General features: G+C 39.0%; 1 protein-coding gene across 1 annotated transcript; it reads right to left on the bottom strand.

Annotated features, from left to right (window-relative positions):
• Window positions 1–443: 443 nt before the first annotated feature.
• LOC139121281 (CD166 antigen homolog) lies at window positions 444–14,983 on the bottom strand. Its single transcript, XM_070686056.1, has 6 exons — window positions 14,775–14,983; window positions 6,714–6,968; window positions 5,815–6,090; window positions 5,058–5,362; window positions 4,044–4,165; window positions 444–3,228 (listed from the first exon to the last, which is right to left on the bottom strand). The coding sequence occupies exons 1-4, from the start codon at window positions 14,833–14,835 to the stop codon at window positions 5,265–5,267; spliced, it is 690 nt and encodes a 229-aa protein (XP_070542157.1). The 5' UTR covers window positions 14,836–14,983; the 3' UTR covers window positions 444–3,228; window positions 4,044–4,165; window positions 5,058–5,264.
• Between the last annotated feature and the right edge of the window lie 2,170 nt (window positions 14,984–17,153).

The raw sequence follows: 17,153 nt of genomic DNA, 5'->3' as shown, positions 1-17,153 counted from the left end.
CAAAGTCCATTCCTATATCATATAATACTATCATACATATCATATCATCGCATAAAAAACCTCATGATATCATATAGAGTTATATCACGTCATATCACAAATACGAAATCATACGGCCAAGATCTCCAAGGCGCTACACAGGCAATGCAATGGGCGTACCATCCATTCATTCATATCATGGTTTGTGAGATGACTGACTGTACGAGGCTATGACGGGATTAGGAGAAACTCGTGACAAAACTCCAGAAGGGAATGAAAATGTAGATGACAAAATAGAGAGTTTGGATGAATGTCGTAATAACCAAGCAAATTTTACACTCCTTTCATGTGAATGTGCAAGAATTTCGTTCAAGTTGTATCAGATTTGAGTGTCCGTGCTATTGCAGGTCGACGAAGGGGTGCTATTGTATTGCTTGCACAAAGGACGCCATAACACTGTCACATTTGTTAGGAATATAATGATTTTTAATCAGTGCATGTTTGATATGAGTAAGCAACCCGTTACAAAATATTTTCGTCAAAAAGCCAAAAAAGCATGTACTCACGTAATTGTTGCATCAAAATAAGTTTGCAATGAGTGACAAATTACGATAAACAAGTTTACAAATTAAAAATTCATAATTTTTAATGACACAGTTGAATGAAGTTACCCGTGTGGATGTTATTTTAAGGTAGTATGCGCCTCGATAATGAAAGACTGAAACTTTTGCTCAAACTTCCCCAAGAATATTCAACCATTCTCTTTCAAAATCAAGAATAAAAACCAGGGGGTCGCCGTGCAAATTTTGGCACTAGATAACCAAATTACACAAAATAAAATTTTAGATTTTCGAAAAACTAAGACGATGACAAGTTTTCTTTCTCTAAGAGCTTTAAAATGAACCCCAACAAATGGTAGATCAGAAAAGAATTGAAAAAGTTTGAGAGTTTGAAAATCTGTCCCCGAGGCGCATTCTACCTTAACAGTAGTTCTGCAGGTGTGTAATGCAAGAACGGCAGAGCACGACTGAAGAACACTGGACCAATGTTAAACTGTAGCACAATTCAACATTATCATAGGGAGTATACTTGCATTAATTACTCATTCAAGTTACCCTCAGGTATGCAATGGCTACTGCCAGAAGAGAGTGTGGTCCAGTGTTATTCTTGTGTGCCGCCAAAATAGCCTGAAGGCACTTTTTCGTATGTTAATATCACCGTGACGTGACGAACGTACGCGGTGATCGGTCAGTATACAAATCTAGAAGTCATAAAAATATATAGTTATTAATATCACCATCCTCCGAAAAATAACCCAATACAAAAATCCCTTACGTAAACCTTATACCAATATTTACATATAAACAGGTAAAAAAGTTATGTACTTTTGACAGACACTAAAAACCCAAGTGAATACACCACAAAACATACTACCAAAGTACTGATATGAGGTATGAATATTTTACTGTTATTTGGTTTGTAGTTTGAATCAACTTAGTGACTGTTTTCAGATTCAATATTAAATTTAGAAAATCGTGGAAATGTATCATTGACGACGACAAAAAATATCAAACATTAAGCTCTGACATGTTACTAGCATGCACACTACAGTAAAGCTAATGACACAAAACACCAGTCGATGTCACGCGGGTCATTTCAAGACCTGCAATGACGTGTACAAAACTCAGAATGGCGTAACTGCAAGTTCTGACTGCAATTAAAAAAAAACCAAATCAGTATTTACCAGAGAATATATCAATGCCGTCGACATAAGCGGTGGAATAACAAGGTATGAAACCAAAACAGAATATATTACAATACAGCTTTGTCAATACCAGTGAATTTTGTGACGTCATCCCCAGATAATTACCGACAATGTATCTGATTATCAAACACTGTAGCTCCAGATGTTTTCTATACATCTACAAATGCACTGGCATCGCCAAATCATAAAGCAATAGCAATAATGTGTCCCGGCCCATAATAGACTCAAGCAAACTTTACACTCTATAATAGTACTCTGCTTTGCTTCGTACATTATGTCGAGCAAAGTTTGCTTTCGTCCATTATGGGCCACGAGGAGGAGGGGCGGGTACATTATTACTTAAGTGCCGCGTCTTCAACTGGCAATGGGGAGTACAATCAGACAAAAATAAATTTGTATGATTTGGTGAAGTAAAAAAAATTCTGCGGGTATGGACATTTGCCTGCATGACATATTTGTGTTATCTGCGGTCACAGTGGCAGCTATCAAAACTGTACGGTCAAACAACACCTTGGTGTTTTATCATTACAAATAACTAGGGTAGCCAACTTTCTGTGTTTCTGTTTTTTTTAAAAACCAAATTGAAATAGGGTAGGTCAGTCGGAAACTTTTCCATTCTCATCTTTAATAGGTTAGAGATTCATGCAACTAAAATATGAAAAAATTAACATTAAAAACACAAAAAATTGACAAAATCATGCTTCATTTTTGGAAATGAAAAACACAGTTTAGGCTTGGAGTGTTTTAAATGGGCGAGGTCGAGTAACAAGAATACTTTTCATTTGATCAAACGATTATACGGACACTGATTGAAATTTGCACACAATAAATTGATTGAATGGGAACAAATCTTAAAGTTCCCATCACAAGTTAATAAACGTGGCTTTTCGTTTCACCAGAGAAAATAAGTCTCACTTTACGACCCTCACTTTGTAACTTTAACGCCAAAAATACACTGCCATCCCCTGTTGATCGAACATGAAATACAATAACTGCGTTGGTAATACTCAGGAATCAACAATATTCACATATTTTTTTTTTTTCGATTTCGAAGAAAAGACATTGTAAAAACACAACAATTTCTTGAAATCCGGATATACGATACACTGTTTGCCTTATAAGCTTGACAAAAATACGCTTGAATGCATGCTACAAACTGAGAAACATGGCTAAGTTTTGGCAACATGAAGACTCTACCTCTGGATTAAAACGGAGCAACGGCAAAGGCATCAATCATAGCACCATAGGTCACTTCATAATTATTACTTCTGTTAGTTTTCTTTGTAGGTACAAACTTTACCATATAGTGACTATAGTTCCCAAGTTCCAACCATGCACCTGAATGTATGTCAATATGATAGTAACCGCAGATTATTCTAAATAAATAGTAATTGCCATAGCAAAGTTATAACCGGTGAGAGTAAAAATCCAGATAACTGTAGTTTCTTCGCTCAGCTGCCCCAGTTCTTCCCGTCACAAAATTCCTGTGGGAAGATAAATAATTCGACAACTTATGCCAGTGAATTTTATCTTAAGGCACTTCGTAAATGAAAGGGACGTTCCTAAGAGTAGCATTTCTCCTTTGTAGCAGATTTTTTTTTAATTTTCCAGAAATTGTCAAAACATCAGTAGCAAATACTCATCACGTTTCGTTCACGACTGCTTAATCGTTGATCGTATTCTCTTAAAGCTCGTTTGTTACACTGTGAACCTATATGATGAAAGATTTACTGTTTATTTCAATTTAGATTTCATGAATACATAGAGTGACATTGCATTATCTGTGCTGTAAGCTTACGCCTCGGGGGGGGGGAGAAATCTACATAAGCAGGTAAGTCAAATAGCATTTTCGCGTATCGTGTAAATTTCGCATCACCGCAAGGGAGCCAATTCTATACACCTAGTGACGAAATATCTCTTGTTGCCGCATATCTCTGAAGTACAGAATGCAACAAATGGTCTCGATATTTTGTAGTGCTAGTTTTCAAACCTAGCCTACAATATTGCTAGGACGATTTGGCAAACGGTGAGTGGGAACCTATACTTTCTGAAGCTGGGGTACATACAGTCGTCACTAAAGTTGTATATATGATGACCAACTCTTGCTGACGACAACGAAGGTGAACACAGTGACCTCAAGGCTTAAATATTAGTCATATTTTTGTAATAAAAAATCACTAGATATGAATTAGCTGTAAAATTTTCGTTCAGTTGCCCTTGAATGCCGCCGAGCGACCATTATATTTGAGGTCCAGTTCGAGAAAGAAGTGACTTTAATGACAAAGCGAGTTCTACTTACCCTTTAATTATTCCTTGCCGCCGCCTTCTTCTTCTGATAGAACTCTACGCCCAGGATTAATGTTATAAGTACAATAACTTCGGCCATTATACCCAGGAAAGGCCAGAGTGCTGCCAATGGATCTGAAAAAAAACCGGGTCGATGAAATTATCAAATCTGGTGACCCAAATGTCGGGAAGTTCGCTTTGCTCTTGACCGCTAAAAACAAGCTGGATTACAGGAGGAATGTTATTTATACATTTTCACCAAGTGTAAGCTTTATCACTACCATTCTCACCAAATGTCAGCATTACCACTAGTATCATTATTTTAAATTACATATAAATTATGTGAAAATGTGTTTTTTGTGTTTCTTATATAATCAAAATGATCTGCAAATCATGACAAGGAGACTGGTTCGAACACAACACACAAACTTCACACATATCAGCGCAAGGACTGGAATAGTTGAGAAGTGGAGGGCATACTCTAGTCCAGGCTGGTTGCTCTCTCTCTAGTGCAAGTCATAGATGATGAAACAATAATGTTGACCAGAAATATGTGCACGTGCGCAGAACAAACATTTTATGAATATGTTAAGACCAATAAAGTGAGCAAGAAGTTGGTTTTAAAATTACAATACAGCGTTAACACACGTTCTGTTCTTCTTGCAGTATAAGTTTTCTGCAAATGACTCAGATACTGTTCAGAACGGCAAATAGTACAATCACTAAAGGAAAAAGAAACGAGGAAAGCCAATGTGGAAAAGGAGTTTGAGTGCATTTCCTTTGTATTTATGAAGACCATTTATTGCAAAATATTTGCCAATATGTTGATCTTTGTTGGCTATTTGTGCCAAGATAAAAATTAAACTAAAAGTGTGTTTTTTACAACGTGGCTGACTCATCGAATGGAAACTTTGAAAGATAGATTGTGAACCCGACTCCCACCCCGCCCTACCCCACTCGATTGATTTGCTCGTGTATGTAGCCAGCATCACCAGGGTTGATTTTTTGACTGACACGGCTGACTCACCTCTGACCTCTAGCTGATAAGCCTCCCCAGCTGTCGTGTGGTTGTTAGTAGCATTACATGTATACACACCAGCATCGTCGCTGACAATCCTACGGATATTGATCGTCGATATTACAACCGTGGCATCGCCCTGATCCTCCACGATGGTCACGAAGACACGGCCGTCGATCGACCCATTCACCATCTGTTTGTCTCCCTTGTACCAAGTTAGGTGGGAGAAGGGTAGCCGGTTGCGTTGCATCCAATACGAGCCGTCTCTCCTTCCTCCAGCTTCACATTTTTAGTAAGTATGATGTTCACGGGTGCTGCAAAGAATTAATAGACATGTACATGAGATTCACAACCGTGTGCCTGTGGATAAGTATCGAAAAAGATGCAGTGCCATTTTGCAAAAGAAGTGCCAGCTTTCATTATAGTCTGTCAAAGGAAATTTTTATTTAAAGTGGTTTTTGAAGGGCGAGGTAGAGATTTTGTTCTAGATACCTGCATGATAAAACATTTCAGAATTAAAGCCGTCACGACAAATTCACTAGAAATGACACAAAATTGTACTCAGTGTTTCTTCATATAGGCACGTGCTTGGTGACATTTCCTGAGAGAGTACACCGAGTGTTGGCCATGAAATTCAAAACTTGCCAGTGTTTTTGGTTGCACAATATTAGAAATGGGATACGGCTCGAATGAGACTGAACTTGAAACGAGGCTAAAGGAAAGGATTAGGATATCTAAAAGGCTATCAAGTACCATTCACACTTACCGACTAAATCGTAGAGATCGCTCCTGACAATGTCTTGTTTTGCAATGTCAGTTATATTAATTGAACACTCGTATACACCGGCGTCAGTCCACTGTGTGTTGATGATTGTTAATGTATCGTCCTCTACCACAATATTGGTCATCTGGCTGACGTCTCGTCCGTTTTTGGTCCATTCAATCCGCTCTTCGTAGGCGTTTGTCTCACATGTCAAGGTTCTGTTCTCTCCTACGGTGATTTGCCGAGATAGGGGCACACTGGTCACTTTCACAATGGGTACTGCATAAAAATAGGTAATACATGGAAGATGCAACCGATCAGACATCAACACATAGGAAACAAAAGCGACCCCGGCGAGGAGAAGTGAATTATTTTACCCTCAGTATATTTACTGCCAGTTGAGATCATGATGTGACCTGTACTGTACATAGTCTTGTAATAAATTGCAATCAAGAAGAAAAAGGACAATTCGCTAACATCAATTCTTTACGAAGTTAAAAAGCTTTCCGAAAATAATGGACATAGCTTTCTGAAGACCCAGTTGAAATTTGCGCTGTCAACGTACAATATTCAAATTTTGTTAAAATGACTGTAGGCCTAATTCATATCATTCATATACTGTAATACACTCATATTCTACATGTCAAACAACCTGACAATTACTTCCTGAGCTTTTGATGCTTGACCAGTAATGAAAATTAATATGTATTGGCAAAGTAGGACTAACACATCAATTTGAATATTTTCGACTTATCGTCCCTTGTTTTTTGCGGTGGGTAGTCAGAGATGTAGACCTACGTCGATTGATGCTCATAGTTCTCCTTACACTATGCATTTCTATAGAAAATGGTAGGTAAAACGTAAATTCCTGATAATTCTCGCAGATGTAGAACTGCACTTACTCGTATACACAGTGAGCTGTGCATCAAACTGACTATTGCTCTCTTTGCATGTATATATGCCCTCGTCTGCTCGTGTAACGTTGAAGATTGTCAGCGTACTCCCGCTCTCCGATGAAGTGACGTTGAACCTTTCATCGGAGGGAAGGTCATCGTCATTGTACTTCCACTCTATAGTGGGATTAGAGTTTGTGCTTTGGCACACAATGACGACGTCATCTCCTTCTTCGACTCTCAGATCCGGATCAGTGATAGTAACTGCAACGTAAAAATGGAAAAAAAAACAGGTGGATTTAAAAGTTAGTATACCGTGAAAAGTTAGACTGAAAGATTCAGAGTTGTTGAAGACCTAGACTTGCTTCAAGTCTGTGCTGGGCATTATATATTTTTTTCAGTTTATTCTGTGTTGATATTAATATGCGGCATATTAACATCAAAAGAGAATAAACTGAAGAAATAAACCTCGACAGATTGCCGCGTTAGTTATAGGCTGTCGCGTATAGCCTGGGGTAAACGCGTAGCGGCCACTAACTGCTGCCGAAAAAGCCAAAGCGACTGGGGCGCCAGTCTTAGAGGAGACCCATGCACTACTGAATATATCAGTCGAGTGCAAAGTCCTCCAAGGTAGAAACTGCGTCTTTTTATTGTCCAATCCCTAGGACAGGCGGAAATCTTTTAATTCGTTTAATTCGCTTTGAGTTCTCCTATTACAACATTCACTGGTGTGGTGCAAAAATCAGGTACTTGCTTGAGTATTTTATCTGTTTGTTGGTTGGTTGATTAATGTAAAGGTCATGGCAATGCATGCCTTTTACGAAAAGTTTCGATGGGACTATTCCTGTCACTTAAGAGACTTTAACTCGTCTCTTTCATGATCAAGAATAAACATTGGATGTTACCAAGCGAATCCAATCATAAGAAATCGGGTGGCAATACGTCCCAACCAAGCGCTGATATCGTGGGATAACCGATTTATCATATGCCCATGACCGTATATTTATGTAAAAGGTAATTAAAAATAAAGAAATTTTATCAGTTTTTGTCAGTCTTTCGAAGGGACTATGTTTTTATATTCTGCCGCTGGTCTGAGCGCATTGATACATGTTTGTTTACAACAGCTGATCAAGTCGTCGATCGCATCATGTCGAGTGTATAAAGTCTGAACAGGATTATTTCAGCGCAATTTACCGCAGTTCAGAAAAGGAATGGAGCCAATTTACTTATTCTGGTCACCGTCCCGGTGTTCTGGTAGATTATTACACGGACAATATTGTAAGTTTGAATTCACTTTAATAACTCTTGCTGAAACATGGCTGACGTGAACAGGAACGACGAAGTAGCGCGAAATACAACAGATTGTAAACATCAACTTTTAATTTTTTACAACAACCTGTCCTGTAACTCTCTTTAGATCTGAAATAAAGGAACGTTAAACTCATATGTACTAGTAATATGTTTCGTTTTATATTGGTAAATTTTGATTGAAGTGAAAAAGATGGACTTGATCGTTAAATGCAAGATGAATATCATAACATCAGAATCGGAATAAACAACAATTGATGACGTATATAACGTGCCGTATCAGACTGATGTTTTACGTTCCACGTCACGACGCGTCAGAGGAGACACGGATACGGTCATGGGTATATGATAATACTGCATATCATATTTTGTTTATTCGAAAGCGCAAGTTTCCGCTGTTCTCATGAATTCAGTGTCAACCGTCCTTGGTATCCTACTGTAAATACATAGTATTTTTTTCAGTCTTCCTGAATTATGCTCAAAATTTTAGTATTACATGTATTGTCGTCTTACACACATATCTTGTCATTGGGTTTGCCTTTTGGATATTCTGAATAAGATAGTAACCGATACCTAGAAACGTGTTGCCTGCTAGCGTTGCACGTGCTGTGGCGTGTCGATCAGGCATGGTTCAGGGGTCATCGCCTGAGAACCGCTAGCGTACTCACAGCTAGTACTGTTCAGGCCAAGGTGAGACTTGCGTGGTTCGAATTCCATTTACCCGACCTACCTTGTTTTTAACCGACGACCCTAAACCAGGCTTTACAGCTCTTCCTTCATAAACGCGGAAGTGAAAAAATAAAAAACACGCGAAACCAAGCGAAATTTACAATTCCGTGTGAACCCTCAGTGAGATCTATGGCGTCAATTAATTGTTGCACGTTGCACGCCGCGCTACGAACAAGCAGCTTGCATGGGAAACTAAAAAAAAACTTTCTGGATGCATGCTGTCAATAATGGCAGACTTTTAAATACATTTAAAAGGAATGTCATCCAGATCCTCCTTATGTTACGGCCACTCAGTTTGTATTAAATGTGCTTGCGATGTTGTTAGGCCATGACTTGAAGTACAGGGGACTGATATGCTCTGTGCTGGGTAATTGCAGCGATTGCGAGAAGGTTTGAGAATCACAAACGCTTGAAGATGTTGTAAAGAAAATGCAGCTCTGGAAATCACAAACGGCATTTTACGTTTTTGGACAATCTGTCATTTTGGACATTCATGAGACTAGGCCTAAATGAGGATTTTTGAAGTTCTTTCAGTGTAAAACTTTAAAAACGTGAAATGCTGATTTTTGTGTTTCAGCACAAATAGTCCAGTTTCATTGCTTGCTTACTTAATTAGGTCCTAGGTCTTTCAGCGGACTGAACATTTTGCAATAGAAATAGCAAGTGAAATTATTCTGTAAATTTCGACCCCTCAATTTTATACACGGTTGGGGGTTGAATAACTGTGCCCCTCTACGACAGTGTGGTGACCTGTCGAAGTACCATCGTTGATGGGCTACACTTTACACGAGTTTTGAGTCGGAAAGTTCCACCGTCAAGCGTCAAAGTTGAAAAATCGGCGAGCCCGAGGACGTTTTATTACTTGACAACAAATGCATTCTTGTGTCTACTACAACGCTATAGGCAAGCGGTATTCCTTTAAAAAATCGTTGTTCGGACTGTTTTTGTGTAAAAGTGACAGCGTTGACATGTGCTAAATGCTGATACACATAAAAATTCGATCGCACAATTAAGGGTAAGAGCAGTCTCGCCTTCAGAAAGCTTCTGGGCATCCCCTCGGGCGTAGGCCCTGTACCGCGACTTTGTTGTAACGTCATTGCCATCCCTACCGGCAGAGATCATAGAGACCAACCTTGAACCAATAGCTGCACAAACCGCCGTTACCATCTTGTTACTGTCACAGCATGTGAGTGAAGTTCACGTTACCTTGTCGTGCGCAAGCATTTTTGTTATATAGGACACACACTATTTCTCACGATACAGTCTGCCTTAGAGTACCACAAACAGTAATTGTTTGCCAGTAAAAGTAAAAGTAAAAGTAAAAGCAAATTTCCTGTTCGGTTGTTTGGGGTGGCGCTGTTCGGAAATGGGATCGTAATTTGAAGAGTAATCTGACAGTCCCGGCATTACCGTAGCAATGAAAGAACGTGTTTTGTTTCCCCGGCAATTCTAGTGAACTGTTACAGTAGCTTTATTGAATCCAAACTTATGTTGATAATGGCTGAAGTGAGGCTTCGTCAGTTTTAAGGACTTTCCTTTTTTTCACTGAACTTTTCGGGTTAAGCCCTCAGGATCATGATCTTCCAATAGTTTTCAAAACAAGTTTTTAAACGTCCATATTAAGGGAAGAAAACCACCTCTACATTTACAGTTCTTACCGTTTCATACTTGCTTTGGCTCTGGTATCGTGTGGAATCTCTGTGCGCTGCATACTAACCAATCATTTTATCTGTACGTGCTTGGACGTTATGAAATCAATACCCACTTAATAAGCTTTACTGTTATTACTGTTATTGTTATTATTGTCCTGACGAACGTAACCGTCTTGAATATAATAATCTTGTTTCACAAGCTATACGATACTGTTGAAGTACTGAGTACAGCCCGCCGAATGCTACACTATCTATGTGAACAGCAGGGGTAACTAGACCAATATCTGATGCGTGTCGATTTTGAATGTCACTGTCGCTAGTAGTTGCACTCCCCCCCCCCCGAGGACCAAAGATGTGTCACGCACCTTGATAGATGCCATTAAAGAACTACTTAGAGTATGCATTCTGTACTAAGTAAGGGACTGGACAGAAATTACAGGAGGGGGTGCCGGTGTTTCTTTGAGGTTGGTCGCAATTTTTCTGGCAGGCATTTTTTGAAGGGTCATAAAATTTTATGCATGCCTTTTAGGGAGGGCAACTATTTGTTGCTCAACTATAAGAAGGCAAGATGTGGCATATATAGTGCTTCGTCCAAAAATATCAAATCATAACACATTGGAGTCTATTGGACAAACCATTAAGAATTTCCCCTACAGACCAAACAAGCTATATCTGTACATTTCTACCTCCAGATATGTTTGATGATTGATGGAAATGCACTTTGCTTGAAGTGGGGGGTAAAAAAATTGTGTACAAGAAATTTGATTTTGGATTTCATCAAAAATATTCATTCACTAAACATGGAAGTCTATGATAAAACTATGATTTTTTTCCATCATAAAACTAGCAATATCTATGCATTTACAGACATTTGATAGTTGTTATAAATGTACTTGTTAATACAGTCTTTACAATCGGGTTCGAACCCACAACCTACGGTATCAGTCACCTAGCAGAGAAGCAATAGACATAACCGCTCGGCCAAATCCCCACTCTCAAAAGGGAGTGGTTCAATAACCGGCTAATTTTTGCATTTTTCTGACTGAGATCCCTCCACAGTTCAGAAGCACTCACGTTCGCACGCTTACTATCACACATCGCACACAAACTTTATCGAATCAATGAATATACATCGCTTATACTGGGTGAAAGACTGTCTCTGGGACAATTCTGTCCACCAGCAGAGCTATCAACCCAGGAAGAAAATACGGTGTTTACGGTGTGTAAATATATAATGGTTACAAGTGCATATGTGTACAAGAAATTTGATTTTGGAATTTCTCTGAAAATCATTCAAGGTTGATCCACTATTGATGTTAGTCTATGAAAAACTATGAATACATTTTTCGGATGTAAAACAAGTAATATCTGTGCATTAATAGACGTTTAATACTTGACATAAATGTACTTGATTAGTATAGGGTGCTTACAAATCATATCTACGTGTACAAGAAATTTGATTTTGAAATTTCACCGAAAATCATACATGGTTGATCCACTTTACATGGTAGTCTATAATCTATAAAACAAGCAATATCTGTGCATTTACAGACATTTGATAAGTAATATAAATACGGTTGATTACTAAAGGGTGGTTAAATGCAAGAACTAAATTGTTGGTCCATAATTCCCTTTGTAAATTGTTCCATATTGATACAAATATACTTGAATAGAAAAGAGTGTTTGAAAGAGCAAATGTGAACAAAAATATGATATTGGAATTTCATCCTAAAATATTAATTCACCTCTCATGGTACATTCCAACTTTTCCCCACACAGAAACTGGCTTGGTTGGGATTATGGCATATCCACAGATTCTACTGTTTTCAATATTTTTCCGCAAATGTTAGATCAGCCAAATGTTTTTTACACCTTTCCTGGAATGTGAACCTGATTGGTCAAAGTGGCTGTTCTAACCATTTGTATGACCCCTAGGCATAATATACTAGTCATTAAAACATCCTGTTGCAAATAAATAACTTCTAAACTACAAAAAAGCAGTGACACTACAACCACGTTTCACTTAAGACACCATGGTGAACTAACTGCTTTTTAAACCTATGAGCTAAGCAAAAATTACACGATAATGTACTGACTACCTGTGGTGGGCTCTGTTTGTCCATAAGTGGTGGCACCGCCATGCAGGCTTAGTTGCAGGTTAGAGTCTGGGAATCCTCTTATTCGAGGGGCAGCAGAAGTGCAATGGCCTATACCTATTCTCGATCAGTTCATAAGCCACACTAATAGTAATACCAGACATGCAAATAAAAATGGCGAAGTTTGGATTTCTCACTGCACCACAGCTCTGAGTTTCAGTAGGGCTAAACTTAATTGTCATAACATTTGCTGACATGCTGTTTACTTTGTGGCTTGTAACGTGGGCTAACAATGCAATAGCTTGCTAGGTAAAGAAAGTCAGGCTTTTTAATTGTTAAAAATGATTTCAAGTATATTTAGATATGTCAGCTAAACGGTATGGGGGTTACCAATTTAAGGTAAGAGCCAACCTTTGACTTTTCAGGTGTCATAAGTGTGATAGCAACATGAATATTAATAGATGAGTCCTGTTGCGACTCTTGGCTCAGACTCTGATAGTCACATTTGGGTATTTCGTGTAGCCCATGGGTAATCAATTACATATTTTCCCAAACAAGACTTGCTATATCTGTGCATTTATATGTGAATGCTGTGAAGTATTGACTTCATGGCTGTACTAAGTTTCTTGACAAACAATAATAATTAATAGTGCTCTCTGTACAGTTACTTGCCTACGTGTTCTATAGGCCTACATGAGGTAAACATTACTGTAACAGCTATTGTCCCTTTCAATTTTGAATAGCTAATTATACTTCAAGTAGTTGATAGAACTATTTATAGTGAAATGTGATCTTTTCGTCAAATTACTTGCAACCCTGCATAGCAGTCATTATTTGTAAAGGTTAAAAAGTATTCGCGTAAGTTCAAAGGTCAAATGAGAAATTATATGTCAATTACAATGTAAGATATTATATGAACTATGCATGACGCGCAGGGGAGGGTAACTTGTTTTCTAGCAAACACTTTTGAAGGGCATCAAAATTTTGCGATTTTTCGCGCCTCGTCATTTTGAAAAACACCGGCCCTCCCCCTGTAATTTCTGTCCAGTCCCAAAACTAAAACGAAGCTGGTAAAAAAGAGCAGTTTTTGGCGATACCTGGCTGTGGCTGTGGGTCCATAGCTGTGGTGTTTTCGGACGGGATTTCTGCCTTTTACGGGCTGGTTTTGACTTTGACGTTTTAACCCCGCCACCACGGGGCGGAGTTAAAACCGTCAAAGTCAAAACCAGCCCGTTAAAGGCACCACAGCGATGGACCCACAGCTACGCGATACCATGTTACAACGCTCTTCGGGGAGTTTCCAGTGCGATGGTGATGTCTACCACTACTATTGTCAGTGTCTGAAGTAGAAAATGGCGGTCACACGAAGAGCGCTTGCACAGACGTTGACAGACACTTTCCATAACCTAAATTGATAATATATTCTGCATCCAGTAAGGTGAGGAAGGCGTACAAACTGTGGTCAGTACAAAGCCATATGAACTTGACCACATTTACTTGTATTGTTCTGAGTAACATGATCTGGCCGCGTCGGAACGTTCACTTGACAAGGTCAGCGACCTCGTTTCACTTGCGTCGCGCCGAACAATAACACCGCGTACAACGTAAGGCTCCAATTACATAGTCAATTGTACGCCGACTACCATCGTACGATGTCACCCCAATGACACGAATAATAATGACGTAAAATAATGCTATGAGAGTTTGTGCAGAACGCAGTGTGAACAGCCAAAAGCCGACGAAAATGCAATAGGCGTGTTCAACGTTTTTGATGGCTTTCAAAATGGCAAGGCCTTTTGTGTCCAGTGTCTTCGAGTACAGCTGTACTGAAGAAGCTATTGCTATAAACAAGCTGTTGAAGTTGGTTTCTCCTGTTCATGGCGAGATCCACGTCCAGGGGAAATTCAAACTGTGCACGTACCACATACAGGCCACTTCATAATTACCCGATGGGCAGCTACAGCATTGTCGTTATTTATAACTCCTGTGATATATGATGGAGTTATATGGGCTACTAACAGACTATGTAGATAATAACTAGCACTATTTGACGAGACCCAAAAACAACCTCACTTCAAAAGCCAAGCCGAACACCGCACTGCATTCTACGTGATCAAATCTGTTAATGACAAGTTATTTTGTGAAGTATGAAAGCTCAAAAAGTGGCCATCGTGCCTAAAGTGCAGTCGGCTTGACATTTTATTCGACACACATGAAGCGGAACACGTTGACTAGAAAGTGCCGACTGTGCGGACCTGTCCAACACAAAAATACCAAAATCTTACCGGCTACCGAAGTTCTGAGTGAAATCGTTGCCACTAGTGCAATGAGAAGTACTGCCTTCATGCTGTTTTACGTCGGTTGACGAGTATAAACCTTAAGGTATCTGTGTTTTGCTGTTACTGTCAGCTGCCTGTGAGACTGCGTCATATGAGAGTGCTGACGCCTTGGCGGAAGTAGCAAATATGGTGGACTGTATTCATTTGTATACTGGCATACAGAGTGATGAATGTATACACGCTCGCGCTTTTGTCATGCTCGACTCGAGCGGGTCACCAAAGGTCATGCTGGGTCATCCTTAGTACTTTCATACGCTTACGTGTACGCGTGTGGACACTTCCACATGCTTTTGCACGACCACCTTCATTCACCGTCATTTGTTGACCGTTTACGTTTTTTGAGGATAAATAGCTAAAGGAAAATAGCAAAAATAAACCTTTACCATAGGCCCTAAATATTTTTTTCATAGACGCACGAAACAAAAAAACAAAACAAAAGCATTTTGAAAGCATAGGCTTATGCCATGGCCTTGCTGCAGTACAGTAGCTCGAGGTTTTGCCTGGGTATTTGGGTCGGACGGCAAAACCAGCTGGTTTTGCCGTCCGACCCAAATACCCAGGCAAAACCTCGAGCTACTGTACTGCAGCAAGCCATGGCCCTGACTTTTGTTTTGTGAAATTGGCGGTCGAAGTTCGGGGTCACCAGTTTCTTTGCATATTTCCCCCATTATTGATCGCCTCTCAAAAAACTTTGATGGCCAACCGATAAATGAACGTGACCGTGACCTCACGCTTCACTCGGTAATCGTCTTATCGAGTGTTTGAAGCGACGTGAGGAGGTAAAACGTGTGTATACTTACAATTGTACATTGTACGCCGAAGGCCGAACAAATATTAAGACCGGGAAGAATAATTAGGCCTGAATAATTTGGAATTTTTGCATGAAATAGCTCAGTAGGCTACAGTGGTGTTAGGCCATAAGCTTAGTGTCAAATGTGTCGGTGTAGAGGTAAACAGGCTAAAATGTGGGGTCAAAATAAATTGAAAAAGCGAAAATGTTAGCCCGGAGAACATTGAAAACAATACTGTAATTGTTTTACATTTAGAGCATTTTTATTGTGCAATTTTTGCAGTTTTTTTGTTTTCTTCTTTGAACACGAGGAAATACTTGAATTTGTTCTGTAATACAGCTAGTATTGTGGACAATTTCAAATAGTAAAATTTAGACTCTAACTTAAAGTCATTAGGAACGATGAGATTCGCTTGTTCGTAAAACAAAACAAAACAAAACAAAATTTTAAAAAAATCACCACTTCTGATGTTTTCCCGACAAATTCGAGGAGCAATATTCGTTTACTCTTGCCTATTGAATCTATTTTGCGCCGATGACATTGTTAATTTTATAACCATGTATTTGAGTGAGCTTGGAAAAAAGTCTGAAGCGAAGAGTACGAATGATAAGAACATCATTTCGTTTGTTTGTCCCATTTTGGAAAATGACATGGATAAATTCCGGTAAAAGAACCTATATGGAAGCATGAGATGTCATGAGACGTGTAGCCTCGATCGGCGTGAGCGAGGATGGGAAAACCGACTTTTATGCTTGATAGCTTGAATATCAAACGTTCTCGTATTTGATGCACCTGATGGTTCTCCTACATAGGCTAAATATCTGCATGGCGATATTTGGACAACCATGACTCAGATATAGCCATTAATTTAACAATGATCGCTTCTGATGGTAACTATTGTACCATTTCTTAATGATATAGCAAAATAGAAAGTCGCAGCAACTACCTAGATTAATTGAGCATATCATTACGGACAGATTGCCAAGCCAAATGAGTTTTTCAAATTGTGAGCACTGATCTAATCATGACGACATTCATCGTATAGTTCACCACGACGCATTCGTGACCTTCAAACTTCCATGAAGTAACCTCGGTTCACAAAACACGTAGCTATAAAGACGGCTTAAACTCGAACGATACCAGTCAACGTCCGAGTGAGTGTATAATGGCTTTATTCTCAACTTCATCTAAACGATAAAAATGGAAGGTGAATATAACAGAAATAAAAAAGTATTTCTCATAGTTTTTTCTGACAATAGTGTTATACAGTGATACGTTGGCACAACTAACAACAAGCGACAGCCAAGGAGAACAAATAAACTTCAAACACACTGACGTCGTTAATGCCAACATTCAAGGTTTTGTACACTCGCTGATGTGTTTGTTGTGCATATACATAACTTCCCCATTGCACGAGTTCTAAATATAACTCACGGTATCATTGATTGAGTAAATCAATATTTTGTCATTTGTATTTCATGTAATTTACACATTTAACGACAAGCAATTGGATCATAAATTAAACTGACGCAAA

The sequence above is a fragment of the Ptychodera flava genome, chromosome 21 (genome assembly GCF_041260155.1).
Source record: "Ptychodera flava strain L36383 chromosome 21, AS_Pfla_20210202, whole genome shotgun sequence".
In the NCBI taxonomy this organism is placed as follows: domain Eukaryota; kingdom Metazoa; phylum Hemichordata; class Enteropneusta; family Ptychoderidae; genus Ptychodera; species Ptychodera flava.
This window is presented reverse-complemented; position numbering and strand designations above follow the sequence as displayed.

What these genes read in the sequence shown, in the direction of transcription:
- LOC139121281 (XM_070686056.1), bottom strand. Translation starts at nt 14,835, where the DNA reads ATGAAGGCAGTACTTCTCATTGCACTAGTGGCAACGATTTCACTCAGA. An exon ending in ACTCAGAACTTCGGTAGCCG is followed by an intron (nt 6,969 to 14,774) that starts GTAAGATTTTGG and finishes TTTACGTTGCAG; the next exon opens with TTACTATCACTGATCCGGAT. An exon ending in CGATCTCTACGATTTAGTCG is followed by an intron (nt 5,363 to 5,814) that starts GTAAGTGTGAAT and finishes AATTCTTTGCAG; the next exon opens with CACCCGTGAACATCATACTT.